Below are 19,156 nucleotides of genomic sequence, written 5' to 3'. Positions count from 1 at the left end.
CTACATGTCTCTTTTATCTTCAGTCACATTGAAGCGAAGTACTAGACTGAGTCTCGTCGCAAAGCTGCAAGATTGGCACTGGCTCTAGCATTAAACTTATTAGAAAGAACGTTGCGAACCCAAGCAAGGTAGTAGTATATACCTTCTCATTCATGACATGATTGGGACCGAGTTATCGGCACTTATCAAAGCTGTGTAGAATCCCATAACTGTGTCGAAGGGGATGGGTGCTGTGGATTGTTGATTTACCCTGTTATGTCTAGATGGGGGGTAGGGCTAGGGAGGGATACATCATATTTACTAGCTGTCTGTGGTTGTAGAAGGGTCTGGTGGGTGCTGGAGAGTGACTGCACTAGTGCCATTGTGGATAGTAGTAGTTGTTGTTGTATCTTTTGCCTTGATTTTTGCTTTTTGATTCTTTAGGATAGAAAAAATTCCCTTACTTAAGGATTGGATTTTGAATCGTTGCTACTACCCTTTTCTATTGTTTTTGTGTGCTGGATGAGTAGTTGCCTACCCCAGACTATCTATCACCACTTACTACTCAAAGTTCTCCTACCGAGAAACACGACCTCCTTTTACACGCGGCCATCTCGATTCAAACAATGGCCTGGAAATAACATCCGACACACCATGATTAAAGCCAAGGTGCTTGTGTTTGCCATTCTGGTATACCCGATCAGTCTTTGGTCCGTTTGCGCGGGGTACTGGGTGTGCGTGGCTGCATACTATGGCTATAAGATTGGCAGGTCGTGTCTGGGTTTGGCGATACGTGGGTTTTACTTTCATTCTTTTTTTATTTCCGCTTATTCGTTTCTTTTTGCGTCCTACGTGCGAGTGTGGGTTGGTTTGGGTGAAGTTACGTTACGTGCTGACCAGGTTGTTATCGTTGTTGTTCTTGTTGGCAGGTTTTGACACATACTTGGGGACTGGCTGGTTGAGTAGGATTGTCAGTGTCTTGTTCATCTTACTGGTCCGGGGAATTTGTCTGGCTGTGGATGAGTACGTCGATTTAGTGCGGAGAGGGTGGGAATGTCCGCCATCTGAGGTGAGGAAGCGGTTAGGTGAGTGTTCTAGCGAATCATTTGGTCTTTCTGGAGCATTGGAGATTTCAGGAGAAGGTCGTTAACTGATTTGCGCAGCTCTTGAGTTTATTTTAGAAGCCCCGGTTGTTATACTTTCGGATCCTCCGATGTTTGATGCTGCGGTTGATGATGAAGCTGAAGAGTTCGAGGGACATACTGCAGATGATCGTGAAGCTAGAATGACCGGCTACGGGAAAGCCCTGGATGACTCGACTGAGTATGCGGTTGGACCTGAAGTCTCTGATGACGGGACGAATTCGTGGGAAACCGTTGATTATAGCGATAGCCCCGTACGAGATTCCGAGTCCTGGATAGAAACGGTTGAGCGAGATAACGAGTATGAGGCCGAATATGGTGACTATTGTGAAGAGGAAAGTGAGAAACTCTTCAGCAACGATCCTGGAAGCCAGGTGGATATCGATGACGGCGGCGTCTTCCTTCCTATGAGCATGTTTGACTATCCTAAAGAAGAGGTTCACTTTAGTGACCACGGATATACCGAGCACCAACAGGTAGAAGACACTGATGAAACATACGAGCTTGACATGATTACGACACAGTACGGGCAAATGGGTGCAAACAAGACCACAATAGAGAACAAAGAAGGTCCGTGGGGATCTGACACCTGCAGTGAATGTGATCAACCTGTATGGGAAAACGCGTCAGCCTCCAACATGACCAACGCAGACTCTACCAGTTCCAAACTCCCAGCTGCTTCTGTGGCCGGCCCAGACGCACAGGATACTGGGGCCACTGAGCCCGCCTGCATCGTTGAAACCACGAAACCTTTGACACTAGAAGATATGGCTGGCAGCTGGTGGGATGAGGTCCTAGAGGCTATGGAAATAGGGTTTGAGGAGGCAGAAGCGGTGTTTCAAAAGGCAGCAAGTGCAGGGTTCAAAGATATCGAGGTCGGTCCGGCTCTGGCTAAGGCAAAGAGTGCCCCGAGAAAAAGACGGCCCAAGAAGCCAGAGAAACCACGAAAAGGGCCAGCTAACCGCAACCCCGACTGCACCGACCCAGAGAAGGACTTCTTTGATGTGTGTTGGAGCATCCTCAATGAGACAGGCCTGGTGGGAGAGTATATGAGGGACAGAATGCTGGTGAGTGTCTCGTCTCAGATTTGACCCAAAGCATAATGAGTACTGACGTGTTCGCTATGATAGCGGCGAACCTACCATAACGCCCATACCAAAGGGCATCCCAGGAAAAAAGAAAACCACGGAAGGTTGAGAAAGCGTGAATGTTATCTCTGCTGTGGCTGTCAGAAGCCCATCAAATGAGGGAATTCAGAACTGTGACATTGCTCTCTCCTTCGCACATGCTTCGCTTGGATTGTTCTTGATTATCATGGCTGCTAACAATACATAAAATCCTTCCTTTGTTAGATTTAATCGGTGTCTCAATTCTATGTTGTATCTCTTCTGTGAAACGAGTTGGACAAGCAAAGAAAGAGGAAAGAGATGGAACTGTGGGATGGATGGATAGCATGTGACGGCATGACATAATCGCGTCGGCCACGATTTCTCCAGCTTCAACTTTCCTTCAACTGAACTCCCCTCTTGACCATCTTGTTTTTCTTCATTCTAGCCATTGGCTTGACCTGTCACATATCTAACTCGCTGAATATCTGAATTGGTGTTACCGGAAGCTTCATCCCCTCATCTACCCACATAACTTACTCCGCACCGACCCTCCGACCTCCGATCCCCACTCCGCAATATCTTCTCCCTCGCCGATGCTCCATCCATAACCTCACATCAACCAATCCACCTTCCCCGCAGAGAATCACCACCATGGCGCACTCTAAGCGCAATACCTCTCTTCCACACTTTACCTCCTACGAGCGCGATCTCCTCAAATCAAGCTGGGGCACCAAACGCGGCGTCATCGGCCGCGACTCTTTCCTCCCATTCGGCTCGTGTCGACTCTGCCTACACCCGGCGCGGGAACCCGTCGTCGCCTGCGCCACCAACGGAGATCTCTTCTGTCGCGAATGCGCCATCAGCGACCTTCTAGCCCAGCGACAGGAGATCAAGCGCCTTGAAAAGGAACGCGATGAAGCCAAAAAGCGTCTTGCAGAAGAGGAGGAGCGGGCATTAGATGAAGCGCGAACACGGGAACTCCGTGATTTTGAGCTAGTGAGCATGGGGTTAGATGCAGCAGCGAAGAAAAACAACGGGTCAAGCCAATCACAGAATGACGAGAGCTCCAAGAAACGGAAAGCAGATACTACAGAAGCATTGGCTGCTTTCAAAGCGCGAGAGGTAGAAGTGGACGGGAAGCGGAAGAAGGTGTTCGAGTTGGATGATAAAGAGATGGCTAGAATTGCGCGCGAGGAGCAGGAACGTTTGAAGAATGAGTTGAAGAAAGAAAAGGTCTACTACTATTGTCAAATCCCCCCTTGGTAAGAAGCTCACTGACCATCCCCCAGGAAGCAAACAAATCAGCCCTCTTATCTTTTTGGGTCCCCTCGCTCACACCCACCACCGACCCGAATGAAATCGCCGCCAACAAAACCATTAAACTAACACCCATTTGCCCTGCTTCTACCGACTCCAACCGCCACAGCTACTCCCTCAAATCCTTAGTCGAGGTGCACTTCACCGAAGAAAAGACCTCCGATGGCTCCCCGGCCCGTGTCTGCCCAAGCTGCAAGAAAACACTGACGAACGGGCTCAAAGCAATGCGTATGATTACCGCCTTACCCACCGCATATTTCCTTCAACGCGAATACTAACCTAGTTCTACTACATCCAGTAACGAAACCCTGCGGCCATGTCATCTGCCAACCATGCGTCAACAAGTTCATGACTCCGCACGATGCACCAGACCCGCACGCCTCGAAAGAAGAACAGGAGCAGACCGCTGCCCTGCATGGGCGAATTCTATGCTACGTCTGCGAGACGGATGTTACGCCGTCAAGTGACAGTAATAAGGATTCCGCGTCGTCGGGGAAGAAGAAAAAGAAGGATAAGGAGGGCATCCGGCCTGGCTTGGTGGAGGTGAGCTCCGAAGGGACAGGGTTTGCGGGGAGAGGCGGGAATGTTGCAACTAAGTCGGGGGTTGCCTTTCAGTGTTGATATGGTCTGCTTACGAGTTTGGTTTGGCGTGGAGTTGGTGAGTGGTTGATGGGTTCAGTGGGTGTGTATAAACCCGCGTTGGGGCGCAGAAGTTGGGTTAACAACAGGCTGCCTAGACAGCGCTATGGCTATGGCTATATCTATATCTATATCTATACGACCCGGGTTAAACACATCATGTGCGATCAATATGTATACATATATAGATGCAAAGTCAATCTATACAGCCGAAATCGACCTAATGATATCCCAGGCCATGCAAAGGGAATAATGATGAGTCTAAAATACAAATGAAGGAAACCCCTTCCCTTCCAACTCACTATCCACAAACCCTCCATATCTCAATCTACACCACCATACCAGATCTATTTCTTCTTGCTGGCATTGTTAAACTCCCTCACAACAACATCACACTTAACCTCCTGACACAGTCTCTTCCTGCGTCCAGCATCCAATTTGGCCGCAAACTCCAGACCACTAGCCCGCTCCACAGCCTCAAGCGGCACCTCAAACTCCGTCAAGCGCTTATCATTCGAGATCCTAGCATTAGGGAGCACAAACGCGCCCAGCGCAACCTTACCCGCCGTAGCGGGGCCCTCCTCCGCATACACGACCTTGTAGAAGTGGGTCGGGACAGCAACATTGGGCGGGTTTCCAATAACCTCATACGAGACACGCCACTTTCCATCCTGATCGCGGTGCGGCAAGTAAAGAGGACCAGTAACCACGCGCACGGAGGGGTATTTCTTCGTCAAGTCACGGCAGAACTCCTCAAAGTGGGCCCAGTAGTCGCGGTTGAACCCCTCGCCGACCTGCGGACACATGTTCGACAGCGCGAAGGTAGCGTCCATGGCGTCCTGCGACCATTTGGCGTCCGCGGCCGGCACCTGGTGGCCGCGATCGTAGCCGGAACGGAAGTAGTCGGACAGTTTGGCGCGGAATAGCGGCGGGATCGTGGTGTCTTCGAAGAATGTGCTGCCCTTGCGGTCGCCGTTCTTTTGCGCCAGAGACTGTGGGGTGATGTGTTCGGCCACCCAGGATGGGTTGCGTGTGCGACGGTCGTAGGCGCCGGCTAGGGGCGCCGAGAGAAGTGTGTCGGCTACCGGACCGGGGAAGCCATATTGGTAGATGCCGGCTGGGTCGACGGGGGAGCCGCTGGTTGGGGTGGGTTTGGGGGCGAGAGAGGGAGCGGCGGGTTGAGGGGCGGGGAGTTTAGAGGAGGAGGTGGTCGGAGGATGAGGAGGGAGTTGTTGTTGGGGGAGTGGTTGCTGCTGCTGTTGTGGTTGGGGTCGAGGAGAGTAGAAGAGAGCCGTCAGACCGGCGCCCGTGGCGGCACTGGCGGCGGCGATGGCCGCGAAGGTGGCCTTGGACATGGTTGGCGGTGGTGGAGGGAGGGAGGGAGGATGTCCAAGGAGAAGAGGAGAGGAGAGGGAGGATAAGGATGAAAGAGATGGATGGATAGAATCGGGACGGAGAAAAAAGTGGATTGCCGAAGAGAGTAAAATTGATGCTGAAGCGGAGACCAATCAGCGGGCGGCAATCAGATGATCGGGAAGTATAGCCTGAATGATCCCAAAAGGGTAATCTACAAACACCGTGTCACTGGTAAGTTTTGGTCTTCACTTGTCTGGATGAATACAACTGCCACTGGTGACAGTGTGTGAGTTGGGATGATGAAAAGGAATGACCGGAAATTCCCTAACAGCTGCTTCGAGACTTCTTTATATGCTATGCCAGCTTCGATGCCACGCTGGTCGGATGATCACCGTGTGCAGATGACCTACTGACCATGATGAAATGCCCCGGACTCCACAGAGCATTCCCTGCAGCTATAAGGTCACTGGCCAAGGCTCGGTGAAGGACAGGAGATTCCCTGCAGTCGATCTAGAAGCATCCCAAACCTAGACAGGCAATTCCCGAGCAGCCTAGTAGTGAGCATTGAATCAACCCGTTCTACTAGTTGAGGCTATGTATTCTAATCAACTTTAATTCCCAGAATATGGCATCTATCATCCATTTACTCTTTTCTCTCACAGTCTGTGATTTGCACCATCTTTCTTCATCCCATTATCATGGAATATACTCAGGCACGCCGCATCAATGTGGAACTCGTCCGGAAAATCAGCACGTCAGAAGACGAAATACTAGCAGATAAAATCGACTTTGACCTGAACATGGACAGTGTGCATCAGTGGTACGTTCAAGTTAGGGAAAAGCTCAAGAAATGGCATTTACAAGACCTTGTCAATCTAAAACTCCCTTATCCTCCTAAGGACGATTCCTCCACCTGGGAGAACTGGAAATATCTATCAAATTGCGTCAAAATCTACATACTTCACAACATACCAAAGGGGTATATCTTCGATCCTCGCTTTACGCCGCAGGCCACGAAATACGCCGACGTCCTATTTGAGACATGCCTCAAAATCGCCTCGACTCCCATTGCTAAAAATTTGGTGATACGGTACAGGGGTTTGATGGACTTTAGCCAAAGCGCTCCCCATGTTTTATACAAGGATGACGTTGAGTTGTTGGCAAGAATAATTTCATCGTGCAACGAGCTCGATCCAACGTTTATCTCGCCTCTTCAGGCTACTTGCATTCTGCTTTCGCGACTCTCAAAGCGAAACTCTGAAGGTGCTAACTACGCGCACATCGTCTATGCAAGGACTACCCCCGAGGAAGTCTCGAATATGACCTGGGACGACTTCAACAAGCTTTGGGAGGAGCTTTTGCATATGGGGATTCCTTGAGATTCTCAGGGTTGAGGCGAGGTTTTGGAAGTCATCTTGCTGAAGACGGAAATATGAAGAACGAAAATTGAAATCCAAGATGTCTTGCTGAGAGCAGTCCAACTCATTTTCTTTACTTGTTGATGCGTCTTCCTTGTACATAGTACTATTATGACCTATTGTATGGTCATTATGACGGGCGGTCTATCTGTCGATCATGTAGGTTTTCCGTCGCTTGTATTTAGCAGGCTTTAAGGTTGTCTTCATGTATAATCGGTGCGCATACTTGTTCTTGTAGCTAATATAGGAGACATGCTGAGGCTGACTTGCGTCTCTCAGGTGCAGTAATGATCTACGCTTGGCTATGCTTTGACAATCTGGCAATGCTCCTCTATGTTCTTACATTACTACAATACTACACCCATATTGCACGAAGAAGATGACAAGCACATTACATTCTCAAACCAGGCCATCGCAAGGTACCTGCCATTGAAAATCACCTCTGTCCCGGTCTGCGAGGCATGATACCTGCATACATACACCACCCCTCCTTCATCCAAATAGTCTACTATCACACAGCCATCACAAAACCATTCCTTGTAATTCCTCCTTATCTCAGATTCCTTCCAACCCCCGAACCCCACCATGTAAAGTATCAACCCTTCAGATACAGTGGTGCTGTCGCAAACAGACGTGGCAATCGGTATAGGTCAGGCAGATGGCGGAATTGAAGCATCTAGGGTGAGAACAACGAAGTGGACGATTAGTGTCCTGAACATCATTAACGTCTCTCTTTTTGGCATTGGTATCACCTTGGTCTCCGGCATTGCCAGCCAGCTTCGTCTCTGCTTGCAGGGCCTCGACTTCAGCCACGGCCTGGTCCAACTCGGGACACAGAGAATCCGCAGCTATGGCAACCACGGTTCCGCTCTCATCTTTCAACATGTAGCCACCATCCTGATCGTACAGGACAGTCTCGGGATTTTCCCGGACTACTTGGTTGAGTTGCTCACGCGTCTCGACCACCTTCGCGCCCTGGGGAATGGGTGCGGTGTAGCGAGTGAGAGACATGGCGGAGCTTGAAGAGACGAGAATTAGAACCAGGAGTTTACCAAGAGATTGGATGGGAGACATGGTTGCTTGATGTTGTGCTTTGGAGCGTACCTGCTTCGAAATAAAGATGATAGAGGGAGAAGAGGATGGAGATGAAAACAATCCTCGAGTCGGTCTGGGGGCGGCGATTGAGGGTGCTTTTATATTGGAGATGAGGAGACTTTCTTGCTAGCAAAGCGATGCCAATGGATATTTGATTCTGATGCTTGTGTAGCCCAAGTTGAGAGGGGAAGTGTCTTCGATCGAATCGAATTGATGCTTTTCTAGTGCTGGTTGCCTGCCATCATGTGACGGAACCCCCTGTACGTCACTCGACGCCGAGGGATAGACTTTGGGTGCCTTTCACGTTGCACTTTATTCATGGATGGTTTGGCCGGTGCGACAATGTCTCTGGAAACCGCGGCTTGCGTGGTTGCACTGCTCGGGGCATAATCCACGTTGTTATATCAACTTGGCTCGTCTTAGCTTTCTCCTTCTCTCCTGACTATTGACTTTTCTCCGACAATTACTTCATGATTTGTCAACAGGTGTTTGATATCTAATGTGGTTGCATTTGTACCACTTCTATATTCTCCGGACAGTGGCAGCAGGTACAGGCTTATCTGATAATTGTGCAGGGGAGATCAGCTTGCAGGAGAGTCATGGACTGGAGAGCCACTGCGTCAGTCATACACAATTGGCCATCCGAAAGATAGCAAGTATGAATAATCCTCTCTTTTCAACAATTTTCTCGCCTGATTTGACAGGCTATACACAAATGACTACCCAGGGCAAGAATGACACTCTTCTGCTTCTCAAGACTCCGTCATTTAGAGTCAAATGGATGGTACTTCGGGTTCCGATTCAAGATTTGGGGTCTGACATGTACCAAGAAGAAGAACTATAAATGCTTCCTAGAGGCTTGGCTTACAAAGCTACTCAGAGGCATTGACCACTGGGAAGGATATGCCATCATGAGGTATGGCTGTCATTCTTGGAATCTGGAGTGCTACTGGTGACTGACGATCAACTAAAATCTTAGGCTAACTCGCGCCAACCATTCATGCGGCCCTCAGATCCTCTTACGCCCCATAGTCCCACGCTAATGCAACCGGCAACGCCGAAATACTTCCCCTCGCCGCTATGTCATCTAGCTTCTGCGAGAGTGCGCTTCTCGTTGGGAATGGAACATTTACCTAAGGTTACCTTCGGACTGGTTGAGGGCTGAGTGTGTCTGCTCATAGTGCATGTAGGTAGTAATTCCTGGATACTACGTTTCGTTCGCTAGAACGCATGGTTAAGTACGTCTGTGGAATTTAACGTAAACAGCACCCCAGCTTCTGGATCATGCATTTTTACTGCAAAGCGGACGTATGCCTCCAGAAAAGATGATTCGCTTGCACAACGAGTGATGCCTTCCGCAGAAATTTGCTAGCAGTTTCGGATAATGGAACTCAGCCTTCAAGGTAAATCAGACGTCTAGTAGAAGTCCAGTTCTCGATAGCTGGCAGTCTACATCACATTACCATTTTTCATGAGCAGGAACCGCAAGGTAAAGTCTACTTTACGCCTTCCGCTCTAGCTAATGAATTGGAGCTCCCATACCGCCAACCATGGTGCGCGTCGCATGCATGGGCTCACTTCCAGGGAGGACGTACATAATACTATACGCTTATCACGGACTCCGAGCCATTCAGGGCTGTTGCCTGGCGCTGGCGCTGGCAATATATCGTAAGTTGAGACACACTGCTACGTGACTCGCCGTGGCCTATTGTGTTGCTGCAGCTCATGGCCCGATGAGAAATTAGTCTGGGGACCTTGGAGTCTGGTGGTTAGCGGACAGGGGCGTTGAAGGCGCGATGAGTTGTACAAGGGGCTTGGGAGGGGGACGGGGCTCCGAGCAGCGTATTATCATCTCCCTTAAGACTTGGTAGTTTAAACCTCGCCCGAGTGGCTCCTCGATAAACCTCTCCAACGGTGCTGCAGAGATGCAGTGAAAGGACGATTCGTTGGCTGCAGGCAAGGGGAGAATAAGAAAGAAGTTCAAGTGGAACAAAGCCGCTGTTTGGATCAAAGCAGCGTTGTTGCCCGCAAGGTCCCCAGGTTATCTAATCGCCCGCCGCGTGACATGATATCATGAAATCCAAGGCTCCCCCAAACTCTCTTTCCTTTCCCCTTTGAAAAAGTCTCGTTCTTTCTTCCCCGTCAGAGTCTTTTCGCTGGCATTAATTGCTGGCATCCTCGCCTTCTATTCATTATGGCCGCCAGCAATGACCTCCGGGGCTGGGTCATGAGCGCCGTGTCAGGCGTGGGTAAGTCTTTCTTCTGTATAGTACTTGGTTTCGCTAGCTAACATAATCCAGCTTGTGTCTTGGGATCGGCTGTCATTTGTGTGGATCTTGTTTTACGGCGATTGTCCCGCCGCAAAAGCTTCCAGATCGTCCATAACAATGGCTTCTTATCTGCGTCACTGAGTCTGAGCGCGGGCGTCATGGTATTCCTCTCTAACCAGTTGACCCTAACTTTGGCACCATGCTGACCGCGCTAGCTTTACACTTCTCTCTATAGCATGCTGCCTACTTCTCATCGGTACCTGACTCGAGCTGGCTTGTCCCCCTCGCTTGCTGCATACGTGCTTATCGGTCTCTTTCTGGCGGGCGCGGTCATCATCCGTTTGGCATCGGCACTATTGCATCGCTATATACCGTCACATGTCGTTGACTGTGCTCATACCCATGAGCCACGCCCCACCTCTGATCATGAACACGGGGGCAAGCCAGACGGTCATTTACACTCCCACGGCCCTAACCATCTGAATGAGCGGACTCCTCTTTTGACTCACAAGTCTTCCCCGGCCACTGTGACCGTCCCCGCTGCTGGTGAAGACCCAGGCGCACTTGTGCGAAGGGAATCCCTGCATATCCGCTTGACACGACGCATTAGTCGTCTGGTTGGCGGAGTCAAATCACATTGCGATGAGAATGGTCCCTGTTTTGGCTTCTCGCAGGCGTGCGGGCACGAATGCACCAAGACCCTCGAGGGACCGGAAATCTCTGTCCTGGATGACGGCACCGTGCGCCCGCCGCTGCCGCACCCCCACAGCATATCCGTGCAAGTAGACTCGGCACGACTAGATGATCTGGAGGCAAACCTGCCATCCTCGCAAATTCGACGTCAAGAGGCGAGTTCCTCTTCTTCCCGGACCGGTCTTCTTGACGACCAGGATGTGGCGCCTGAAGACGGGACTAAGCCGCCACCCAATCCCCAACACCATCACCATGTGCCACAGAACGCCTTTCTCTCCATCGGTCTGCAGACTTCGATAGCAATTGCGCTGCACAAGTTGCCGGAGGGGTTTATCACCTATGCAACGAACCATGCGAGCCCGACTTTAGGTCTCACGGTTTTCTTGGCTCTTTTCATCCACAACATCAGCGAAGGGTTCGCCATGGCCTTACCTCTGTATCTCGCGCTGCATTCGCGCGGCTGGGCCATGTTCTGGTCAAGCTTGCTAGGTGGCATCAGCCAACCTGCAGGCGCTGCGCTGGCAGCTCTCTGGATATGGGGTGCTCGACGTGCTAATGGCGACGACGCCGCTGGCCCGTCCTGGGGTGTCTACGGCGGTATGTTTGCCGCGACGGCGGGCGTCATGATCTCAGTTGCTCTGCAGCTGTTCAGCGAAGGTCTTACCTTAACTCACAATCGAGGAATGTGCACTGGGTTCGCTATTGGAGGAATGGTTCTGATGGGGCTCAGTTTCGCCCTGACCGCATAGTCATACTAAACGGCGTTGGTGGTAAAAAGTATTCAAGATGCAGCGCATTCTTTTACTAGAACACTTAGTCAAGAGATAGCATTCCTGGCGTTAGGCTTATGATTAGGAACGAGTAACGAAACACCAAATATATTGTCTCACTACTGTCCACTTGCCACTACCATTTAAGTACCCGAAGAATCATACCATTCCAGTATAACCGCCAATCATTCATTATATCATACACTATACAGGATCCATATCCAACGCCAGCCATATGCAATCTACCACTCACAAAGTAGACAATCACGCCTTCTTCGCAGCAGCCTCGCGCTCCCTCTTTCTGGCCAAATACCTCTCCTTCGCACTCATCACATCCCCCTCCGTCTTGCGACTGCGACTCCGCTCCGCAATCTCCTTCTGCCGCGCCGCCTCGGCCTCCTCCTCCTGTCTCGCCCGCTCCTCCAACTGCGACGCAATCATCTCCGTCTGGCGAGCACGCTGTCCACCCCGTTCGGCCTGCTTCTGCGCCCCAAACCTCGAAGCCTGCACCGCAACCCTCGACGCTGCCGCTGCCGCCGCATCCTTCTCCTTCTGCGTCTGCTTCGGCTTCGGCGCGACATTCAACCCCGCCGACAACAACTGCCTCTTATCCACCACCTGTCCCTCATCATTAACCGCAATATGCGCCCCCTTGGCATTCAACTCCTCCGCCATCTGCGCCTCACTCTTCTCCTTCTTCTCCTCCCCTTCCTCCTTCTCCTCCTCACCCACACCACCCTCCTTCACCTTCTTCGCCGCCTCCTCCGCCGCCTTCACAACAGCCTCATGCCTCTCCTCCCCACGCGACAACATGTCCCGGTAAAAGTCCACCATCCCAGACCCCCCATTCTTCTTCCGTCTCTCCTCCTCCTCTTTTTCCCGCGCCTCTTCCTCCGCCTGCACCCGCCGCAACTCCTCCTGCTGCGCCTTATACGCCGCCGTCACGAACTTCTCCTTATCCGCGAACTCGTCGCCCTCGGCTTCGCGCTCCTTCGCGAGCAGACGGTCCCGCGCTCGCATTTGATCCCGTTTGCGGATCTCCGCGCTGCGCAGCAACGACGTCATGTATTTCGGCACGCTCGAGCCGCTCTCACTATCCGAGGCCTTCTTGTCCTTGTTCGGTTTCGCGTGTAGGCTGTCGTACACCGCGTCGTAGGAGTAGATCGTGGGGTCGAGTTCGGAGGCTTCGGCCGCGTGTTTTCGGCTGCTGTGGAGGGCGGATAGGTTGGTGTAGGGTTTTGTGGTGTCGATGTCTTTGGACTTGGGCTTGGGTTTGCTGCTCGTGGAGGGGTTGAGGCCGTAGGTGGGGGTGTTTGTTGCTTCTCCTTCTTCGTCGGAGGCGTCCGCGAATATAGAGCTCTTGTTGAGTGGTTTCATGTTCGGCGGTTTGGTTGATGATGATGCGCCGGGGGCGAGGAGCTTGCGTTTCGCGGGGCGAGCTTCCTCTTCTTCATTGTTGGTAGGAGTGAGGTCGTCGAGACCGCCTATCGTCGTGATTTCAATTGCGCCGCTGTCGCCACCACTGCCGCTGCTGGGGCCTTTCTTGACACTGGTAGTGGATTGGGGTTCATCGTCGTCGGAGTCATCGCCGAAGATAGGTTTCTTGCGTTTCGGCGCGGGGGGGTTAGGTCGAGGGATGGGTTTGGAGGGGGCGTTGAGGCCGAAGCCTAATTTCGGGGGAGGCATATTATCCCTTTTTTATTTCCTAGCCGAATTGATATTTGAATCCCGTAATCTTAGAAGGATGAGATGAAGATGAAGATAAAGCTAGTAGAAACCCATGATGCACGTCACGTGGACCCCTACCTACCCTCCCGACATTTGATTTTCTTATCTTATCACACGTGACACATTACTTACGTCCCCTGGCCTGCCCTCCATCTCCGATTCCCCGAAAGCCACAAGTAAATACGTAGTTAGTTAGTTTAACTACTGGTGGCCCGCAACACCACCCACAGGACAGACAATAACCCCAAGGACCCCAAGAATCAGGCCAAAACAAAAAAAAATGTCCTACTACTTCACGATCCTCTCCCCGACGGACGTCCCCTTGTTCAACATCGCCTTCGGCACATCCAAGTCCGGGGGCGACGGGATCGCTCGTTTCCGATTCCCGGATACAGCGCAGTACATGAACCAGTTTATTATCCATTCGAGTTTGGATATTGTTGAGGAGGCGCAGTGGATGAATGGGAATATGTATGTCTTCCTTTCTTCATATATGGTCACTATATGTGGGAATTGAAAAGCGCATGCTAATAATGATTGATTGATTGTCTCTGGCAGGTACCTAAAACACATCGACACCTACCCCCCCGCATCAGCATACATCTCCGCCTTCTTGACTCCCTCCGGGGCAAGATTCCTTCTTCTGCATCAGCCGCCTCAATTAGCTTCGAATAGCGGTCAGGGGGCCGGTGGGAGTGGTTCGATGGGCGGGTCGATGTCCGGGTCGTTGTTGTTGGGGTCTGCGGGCGGGTCGTCGCGCGCGTCGGCGAGCTCGATAGCTAATAATCCGACGTCGCCGCAGACGGAGGAGGCGGTGCGGCAATTTATGACGGAGGTGTATGAGAATTATGTGAAGACGGTGATGAGTCCGTTTTATAGGCAGGGGATGGAGATTAAGAGTCCCGTGTTTAGGGGGAGGGTTACGGCTGCGGGGAGGAAGTGGTTATAGGGTTGAGATGTTTTTGTTGTTGTTGCTGTTGATTTGTTGATTGTGGGTTGGTCTTGGTTGGGTTGAGGCGTTTAGTGGTTACTGCTCTCTGTACATGGTGTTTGGAAGATACCAGATTCATATTCAATGTATGCATGTCCATAAATCGTATTCATAGCTTCGTTACTATTTCTTGTCCTTGTCCGTCCTGATGATGGCTCCTCTATCCCGGTGGCAGATCGTCCTCCAATGTTGACAGCGCTGAATGATATCCCAGAGTTGATCCCGATCAAGTCAGAAGCCTCTGTGGGCGAGGAGTAGCAAAGAGGTAAAAGAAAAGAAGGCAAAAGTTGGACCATCTCCACGCCACCTATCATACCGTCATCTGCGGAGCCAGCTTCTTCACAGTCACGGCTTTAAAGTTCTCCACTGCATGCATCACGTCCTCTAGTTTGGCTACTGCCCCGAAGATACCTCCCTCCATCTTAACTGACTCGATGGCACTCACATGAAGGGACGGCTCACTGGCCGCAGTTCCGTCTTCCAGCACCACGCAGTCAAAGCCTCGGTCGTTGGCCTCGCGCATAGTGGTCGCAACGCACACATCGGTCGTTACACCTACTAACACCAGGTTCTTGATGCCGCGATTGCGGAGGATAAGTTCGAAGTCGGTATGTGCAAACGCGCTCCGCCCTGGTTTGTCGATTACCGGTTCCCCGTGAACTGGGTACAATTCGTCAACGGTGTCGTGACCCACCTCGCCACGTATCAGCAGACGGCCTAGGGGTCCGGGAGATCCAATCCCCATGCCAGAAGCATTATTTTGTGAACGGTAGGCCTCTCTACTAGACAGCGTCGACAAATCGGGCCGATGTCCTGGACGACGTCAGTAATCGATAGGAAAAGAGAGGGAATGTCGAAACTTTCTCCTACCTTCCCGAGTGTGGTATATGGGAAACCCGGATGAACGGAATGCATTCAGCAGATGTTGTAATTTAGGAATTAGTGCCTGATTAGCCGATATGTCGTAGCCCTGAAGGCTCATGTATCCACCCGGCAAACAGACTGCGTTGGCATCCCATTAGTAAAAAGCTCAGCCAGGACCCACACGACCACATGGAATCATACGCACAGTCCTTTTGCATGTCAATAATTACTAACGCCGTCGTATAGGGGGTCAGCGTCGCATCGTGCGGCCAATCGTAGGGTACCGCTGCGATCTGGCCCTTTCGGACCTTATGATGAGGGACCTGCCGAGGCTTTTCGACAATCGGGCCGTGGTTGTGTGTGGCGTTCAGAACAGTCAGCGTCCAAATCCCAGGAGTTCCAGCTGCAACTAGCATGAACGGGCAATCCATCAACCGGGATGTGCGCCGCCGCTTCCTAGTCTCCTCAGTGAGCCCGTTGCGCGGGCGATAGTGGCCCCCGCGATCGCATCGCAACCAGACCTTGGCAGTCCGCCCTGGTTTCTTTTCCGTGGGAGTGCTGGACGACTTGACTACGACGTTGTACCCATGAGCTTTTCCGTGTGCCTGCACTGCTGCAAGAAGCGTCGCCCTTTGAGGAAGATCACCACGATGTGAGTTATCAGATCCACTATGGAGCCACAGCGGACCGATCCGCTACCCGACGTGTGGCAAGGGGCACAGAGAGGGTGGGAAAGGAGAGGGAGTGAACGGGGCCAAACTCACTTATCAGGATATGTCCCCTCTGGCGGGGGAAGTAGTTGCATGGACATGTCCGGAATATCTTGTAAGTCACTGGGTGCATCCAGGTTCAGATCGGTAGGATCCGCCATGGTGACAGATGGTGGGGAAGAGAGGGTCTGGCAGGACACATCAGCGTCATCAGACAGAGATCCATGACTCTCATTGGGACAGAGGATAGCGCGAGCAGGAAAATAAAAATCAAGAACAGGAGGTCATCGTGTCCATGTGGAAATTGGGGGGGCCCCAGCGAGTGCGTGGAAGCACCTTCTTAAGACAGGGACGGGAACCGGGATTCAATGTGTGCGTGGATATAGCGTCACGACTGGTGTATGCCTTGGGGGCCCCGGGTTGTGGCGGGATCTCGAGCCAGAACACTGGGGTCGTGAGGGTCATAAAAGAGAAGGAACACATACGAGAGGAATGTCACACGCGGAGGCAAGTCTTGCCAAAAGCAGTTTCTTCGAGCTCAGGTAGTGAAAAGGTCTCAACAGGGCGAAAGCAATCAGCAGGAGCACGGCTCCGGGAGGACAGAACGGCGTGGCAGGAGAAAGTGAGTGAGTGAGTCGCTGCCGTGTGTGTTCACAAACCATCACGTGACTGTGGCCCGTGCCCGCAGCTCTTCGGCTGTAGTCTTAAAAGCGCGTCTGCCTCTTCACTGTTCGCAACACTCATTCCTCTTCACTTCACACTTCGATGGCTCTTTTTATCCTCTCCAGCTGAGATTCTTCTCTCCATCTCGTCCCATCACTTGCCATCCCATACAAGCTCAGTGGTGGCTCTGTCTTCCATCAACTTCAGGTATAACAAGAAACACTCTGCATCTTCAAGGACATAAGGACATGCTAACATTCGAGTCAGATAAAAGAAAGGCAAAGAAGAAAGAAAACAAAACAGAAAACAAAGATGAAATGAAGGAAACTCAAAACAGCAACCGAACACGAGCCTCAGAAGAACAAGCTTATTCCTGCTTGTTCTCCTGGGGCTCGTGTTCGATGCTGTACTCAGCATGCTCGGGTACCTGAGCCAGAAAGCAATCGCCGGCGGGAGGGTATGGGCAGAGCTCCTCTTCGGCCTGCGTGGCGGACAACTGTGGCAAGATGTAGCTGTCATCTTCGGGCATATCTTGCGAGAAGAAGAACTGATAGCTTAGCCCCCCTGCCAACGTGTCGGCGGGGGGGTATGGCCACAGGTACTGGTCAACTTGCGTGGCGGACGATTGTGGCATGGTGACCATGTCGTCTGCCAGAGTTGACCCCTCAGCCATGGCTGAGGGGTCAACTCTGGCCTCATCTTCGTTGTCGTTGCTGTTGTTGGGGCTCGTTGGCAGGTTGTCCTGCTCTTCAGACGACGGAGTGATACCAGAGGGCGCAAATTCTTCCGATTGATGTGCTGGAGATGAGTTATTGGGAGCACTTGATTCGCCCGATTCCTGGGCTTTTGAGGTTGAATCTTCATCATTTACGCGCAAAAATCCGAATCCGGTTTCACCAGTCAGCGCCAGGGTCTGTCTCAAGCCACCATTCGGAAGAACAAGCCTGAAACATCCGCTGTTAGCCAAACTCCCACATTGGTGTCGGAGAACTTACTGTGTGTCACTCTCGGCCCACATCTCACCCTTGGACTTCTCGAACTTCAATCTGTGGGGGCAGTACGTCCCTTGGTGGTAAAATATGCAATTTGCACAGGCCGCCCTGTGCAGGGCTCGGCCACCAAGGCTAGGCGAAATTATGCATTTAGCGAAAGGGCCGAGGGTCTGGCATCTGTCACATCGCTCAACCTCCTCTCCTCGACGGTACAGCAAAGCCGCGGTGACAGCCTCTCTGTCTTTGATAGGTCTTTCGACGGGTTGGCCATTCTCAAGTTTCCACTCAAGGGGTCTAACAACGTCAAGCACGGTAGCAACTTGCTTGTCGAACTTGGTTATCTTCAGCTTGCTGATGGCCTCCAGCCTTGCGGCATCGTTCTGGGCTGGTGGTATGTGAGCAGAATGATACGAGATGTATGGGAGGCATCAGACCTTCAGGCAGACGCCGATAAACGTTTTTGGCCTCTTGCAGGGCGTCAGCAATACGTCTCTCCACCTCAGCGTTGTCGATGGCCGGCATCTTGTCAACTAGTCTGCTTCGACCAGATCTCAAGATTCGATACACAGAAAAAACGACACTAATACCGATCGAAACCTTCAAGCAAGCTCTCGTGATAGCCTAGTTACTATGATAACTGAGAGTATAAGAAGCGACTAACCAAGAAGCGTTAGCGTCAGAGAGAGGTGTTTTCGGGGGGAAGTGCTGGGCCACGTGTTGCTTTTAGATCATAACAGAAGCAGTGAATGGACTCTCACTGTGCCAGTCATGGCTCAAGGTTGTCCCAGCGAGTCAGAAGAAAGGAAAACTGTCCCAGACCCGCCGGGGTGCTCACAGTGCACTGTGTTGTGCACTCAGTTGGTGTGGTGGTTCAAGCACAAGGGCTAGTCAGTTCACGACTTCACTCTCCATCTACAGAATGTGCAACGGCCTATGTTCATGTGAGGGAGATGCATTCATCGAGGTCAGAAGCTGGAGGGTGGTCACCAAGTGTCACAATGTACTGTTGATAATACTATTGAATATCATACTCTTCAAGAGCCACACTACAATCACCAAACATTGCTTAAGATACTTTCTCATTCCGCCATAGCCTCCATCAATTGAATCAAGTACTCAACCAAAAATGAACGATACCGTGCAGTCCATCCACAAATGGGTAATCTCAGCATCTATCGACGCTATAGTAGCTTTGATGAGTCCAATTCAATACACCAAGCCCACCGATCTGGAGTCTCAACGAAGCCAATCTGCTACCCATCGTCCAGGTCATCTCCAGTCTTCCTTGTGTACTTTTCATGTAATCTTTGAAAGGGACAGTCCACTCTAAGTGTCGATTACGCATATCTCTTTAAAGTTTATCCTTTTGTAGTATTCGAGCAAGCTAAACAATCTTCACTGGAGCCTTGGTAGCTACCAC

The 19,156-nt window shown here is 51.5% G+C and overlaps 11 protein-coding genes across 11 annotated transcripts; 6 read left to right on the top strand and 5 right to left on the bottom strand.

Annotated features, from left to right (window-relative positions):
• Window positions 1–633: 633 nt before the first annotated feature.
• On the top strand, window positions 634–2,368 carry AKAW2_60824A (uncharacterized protein; the record flags this gene model as incomplete). Its single annotated transcript, XM_041692993.1, has 4 exons — window positions 634–772; window positions 909–1,064; window positions 1,143–2,188; window positions 2,252–2,368. The coding sequence occupies 4 exons, from the start codon at window positions 634–636 to the stop codon at window positions 2,366–2,368; spliced, it is 1,458 nt and encodes a 485-aa protein (XP_041546322.1).
• Window positions 2,369–2,881: 513 nt separating this feature from the next.
• AKAW2_60823A (putative RING finger domain protein) lies at window positions 2,882–4,168 on the top strand (the record flags this gene model as incomplete). The annotated part of the gene is made up of 3 exons (XM_041692992.1): window positions 2,882–3,463; window positions 3,520–3,775; window positions 3,846–4,168. The coding sequence occupies 3 exons, from the start codon at window positions 2,882–2,884 to the stop codon at window positions 4,166–4,168; spliced, it is 1,161 nt and encodes a 386-aa protein (XP_041546321.1).
• A 365-nt stretch (window positions 4,169–4,533) lies between these two features.
• NUC1 (DNA/RNA non-specific endonuclease) lies at window positions 4,534–5,541 on the bottom strand (the record flags this gene model as incomplete). The annotated part of the gene is made up of 1 exon (XM_041692991.1): window positions 4,534–5,541. The coding sequence occupies one exon, from the start codon at window positions 5,539–5,541 to the stop codon at window positions 4,534–4,536; it is 1,008 nt and encodes a 335-aa protein (XP_041546320.1).
• A 699-nt stretch (window positions 5,542–6,240) lies between these two features.
• Window positions 6,241–6,921, top strand: AKAW2_60821A (uncharacterized protein; the record flags this gene model as incomplete). The annotated part of the gene is made up of 1 exon (XM_041692988.1): window positions 6,241–6,921. The coding sequence occupies one exon, from the start codon at window positions 6,241–6,243 to the stop codon at window positions 6,919–6,921; it is 681 nt and encodes a 226-aa protein (XP_041546319.1).
• Window positions 6,922–7,563: 642 nt separating this feature from the next.
• AKAW2_60820S (uncharacterized protein) lies at window positions 7,564–7,971 on the bottom strand (the record flags this gene model as incomplete). The annotated part of the gene is made up of 1 exon (XM_041692987.1): window positions 7,564–7,971. The coding sequence occupies one exon, from the start codon at window positions 7,969–7,971 to the stop codon at window positions 7,564–7,566; it is 408 nt and encodes a 135-aa protein (XP_041546318.1).
• A 583-nt stretch (window positions 7,972–8,554) lies between these two features.
• Window positions 8,555–9,098, top strand: AKAW2_60819A (uncharacterized protein; the record flags this gene model as incomplete). Its single annotated transcript, XM_041692986.1, has 4 exons — window positions 8,555–8,568; window positions 8,631–8,711; window positions 8,813–8,971; window positions 9,035–9,098. 4 exons carry the CDS (start codon window positions 8,555–8,557, stop codon window positions 9,096–9,098), a joined length of 318 nt encoding a protein of 105 aa, XP_041546317.1.
• Window positions 9,099–10,249: 1,151 nt separating this feature from the next.
• AKAW2_60818A (Zn(2+) transporter ZRT3) lies at window positions 10,250–11,767 on the top strand (the record flags this gene model as incomplete). Its single annotated transcript, XM_041692985.1, has 3 exons — window positions 10,250–10,304; window positions 10,356–10,486; window positions 10,541–11,767. 3 exons carry the CDS (start codon window positions 10,250–10,252, stop codon window positions 11,765–11,767), a joined length of 1,413 nt encoding a protein of 470 aa, XP_041546316.1.
• A 285-nt stretch (window positions 11,768–12,052) lies between these two features.
• Window positions 12,053–13,474, bottom strand: AKAW2_60817S (splicing regulator NSRP1-like domain-containing protein; the record flags this gene model as incomplete). The annotated part of the gene is made up of 2 exons (XM_041692984.1): window positions 12,053–12,481; window positions 12,536–13,474. 2 exons carry the CDS (start codon window positions 13,472–13,474, stop codon window positions 12,053–12,055), a joined length of 1,368 nt encoding a protein of 455 aa, XP_041546315.1.
• A 322-nt stretch (window positions 13,475–13,796) lies between these two features.
• TRS20 (TRAPP subunit TRS20) lies at window positions 13,797–14,465 on the top strand (the record flags this gene model as incomplete). Its single annotated transcript, XM_041692983.1, has 2 exons — window positions 13,797–13,987; window positions 14,075–14,465. The coding sequence occupies 2 exons, from the start codon at window positions 13,797–13,799 to the stop codon at window positions 14,463–14,465; spliced, it is 582 nt and encodes a 193-aa protein (XP_041546314.1).
• A 352-nt stretch (window positions 14,466–14,817) lies between these two features.
• Window positions 14,818–16,242, bottom strand: AKAW2_60815S (cysteine hydrolase family protein; the record flags this gene model as incomplete). The annotated part of the gene is made up of 4 exons (XM_041692982.1): window positions 14,818–15,320; window positions 15,378–15,509; window positions 15,577–16,001; window positions 16,136–16,242. 4 exons carry the CDS (start codon window positions 16,240–16,242, stop codon window positions 14,818–14,820), a joined length of 1,167 nt encoding a protein of 388 aa, XP_041546313.1.
• Window positions 16,243–17,111: 869 nt separating this feature from the next.
• Window positions 17,112–18,258, bottom strand: AKAW2_60814S (DUF3716 domain-containing protein; the record flags this gene model as incomplete). The annotated part of the gene is made up of 3 exons (XM_041692981.1): window positions 17,112–17,688; window positions 17,740–18,121; window positions 18,171–18,258. 3 exons carry the CDS (start codon window positions 18,256–18,258, stop codon window positions 17,112–17,114), a joined length of 1,047 nt encoding a protein of 348 aa, XP_041546312.1.
• Window positions 18,259–19,156: the final 898 nt, after the last annotated feature.

This window comes from Aspergillus luchuensis, chromosome 6 (assembly GCF_016861625.1).
Source record: "Aspergillus luchuensis IFO 4308 DNA, chromosome 6, nearly complete sequence".
NCBI lineage: Eukaryota > Fungi > Ascomycota > Eurotiomycetes > Eurotiales > Aspergillaceae > Aspergillus > Aspergillus luchuensis.
This window is presented reverse-complemented; position numbering and strand designations above follow the sequence as displayed.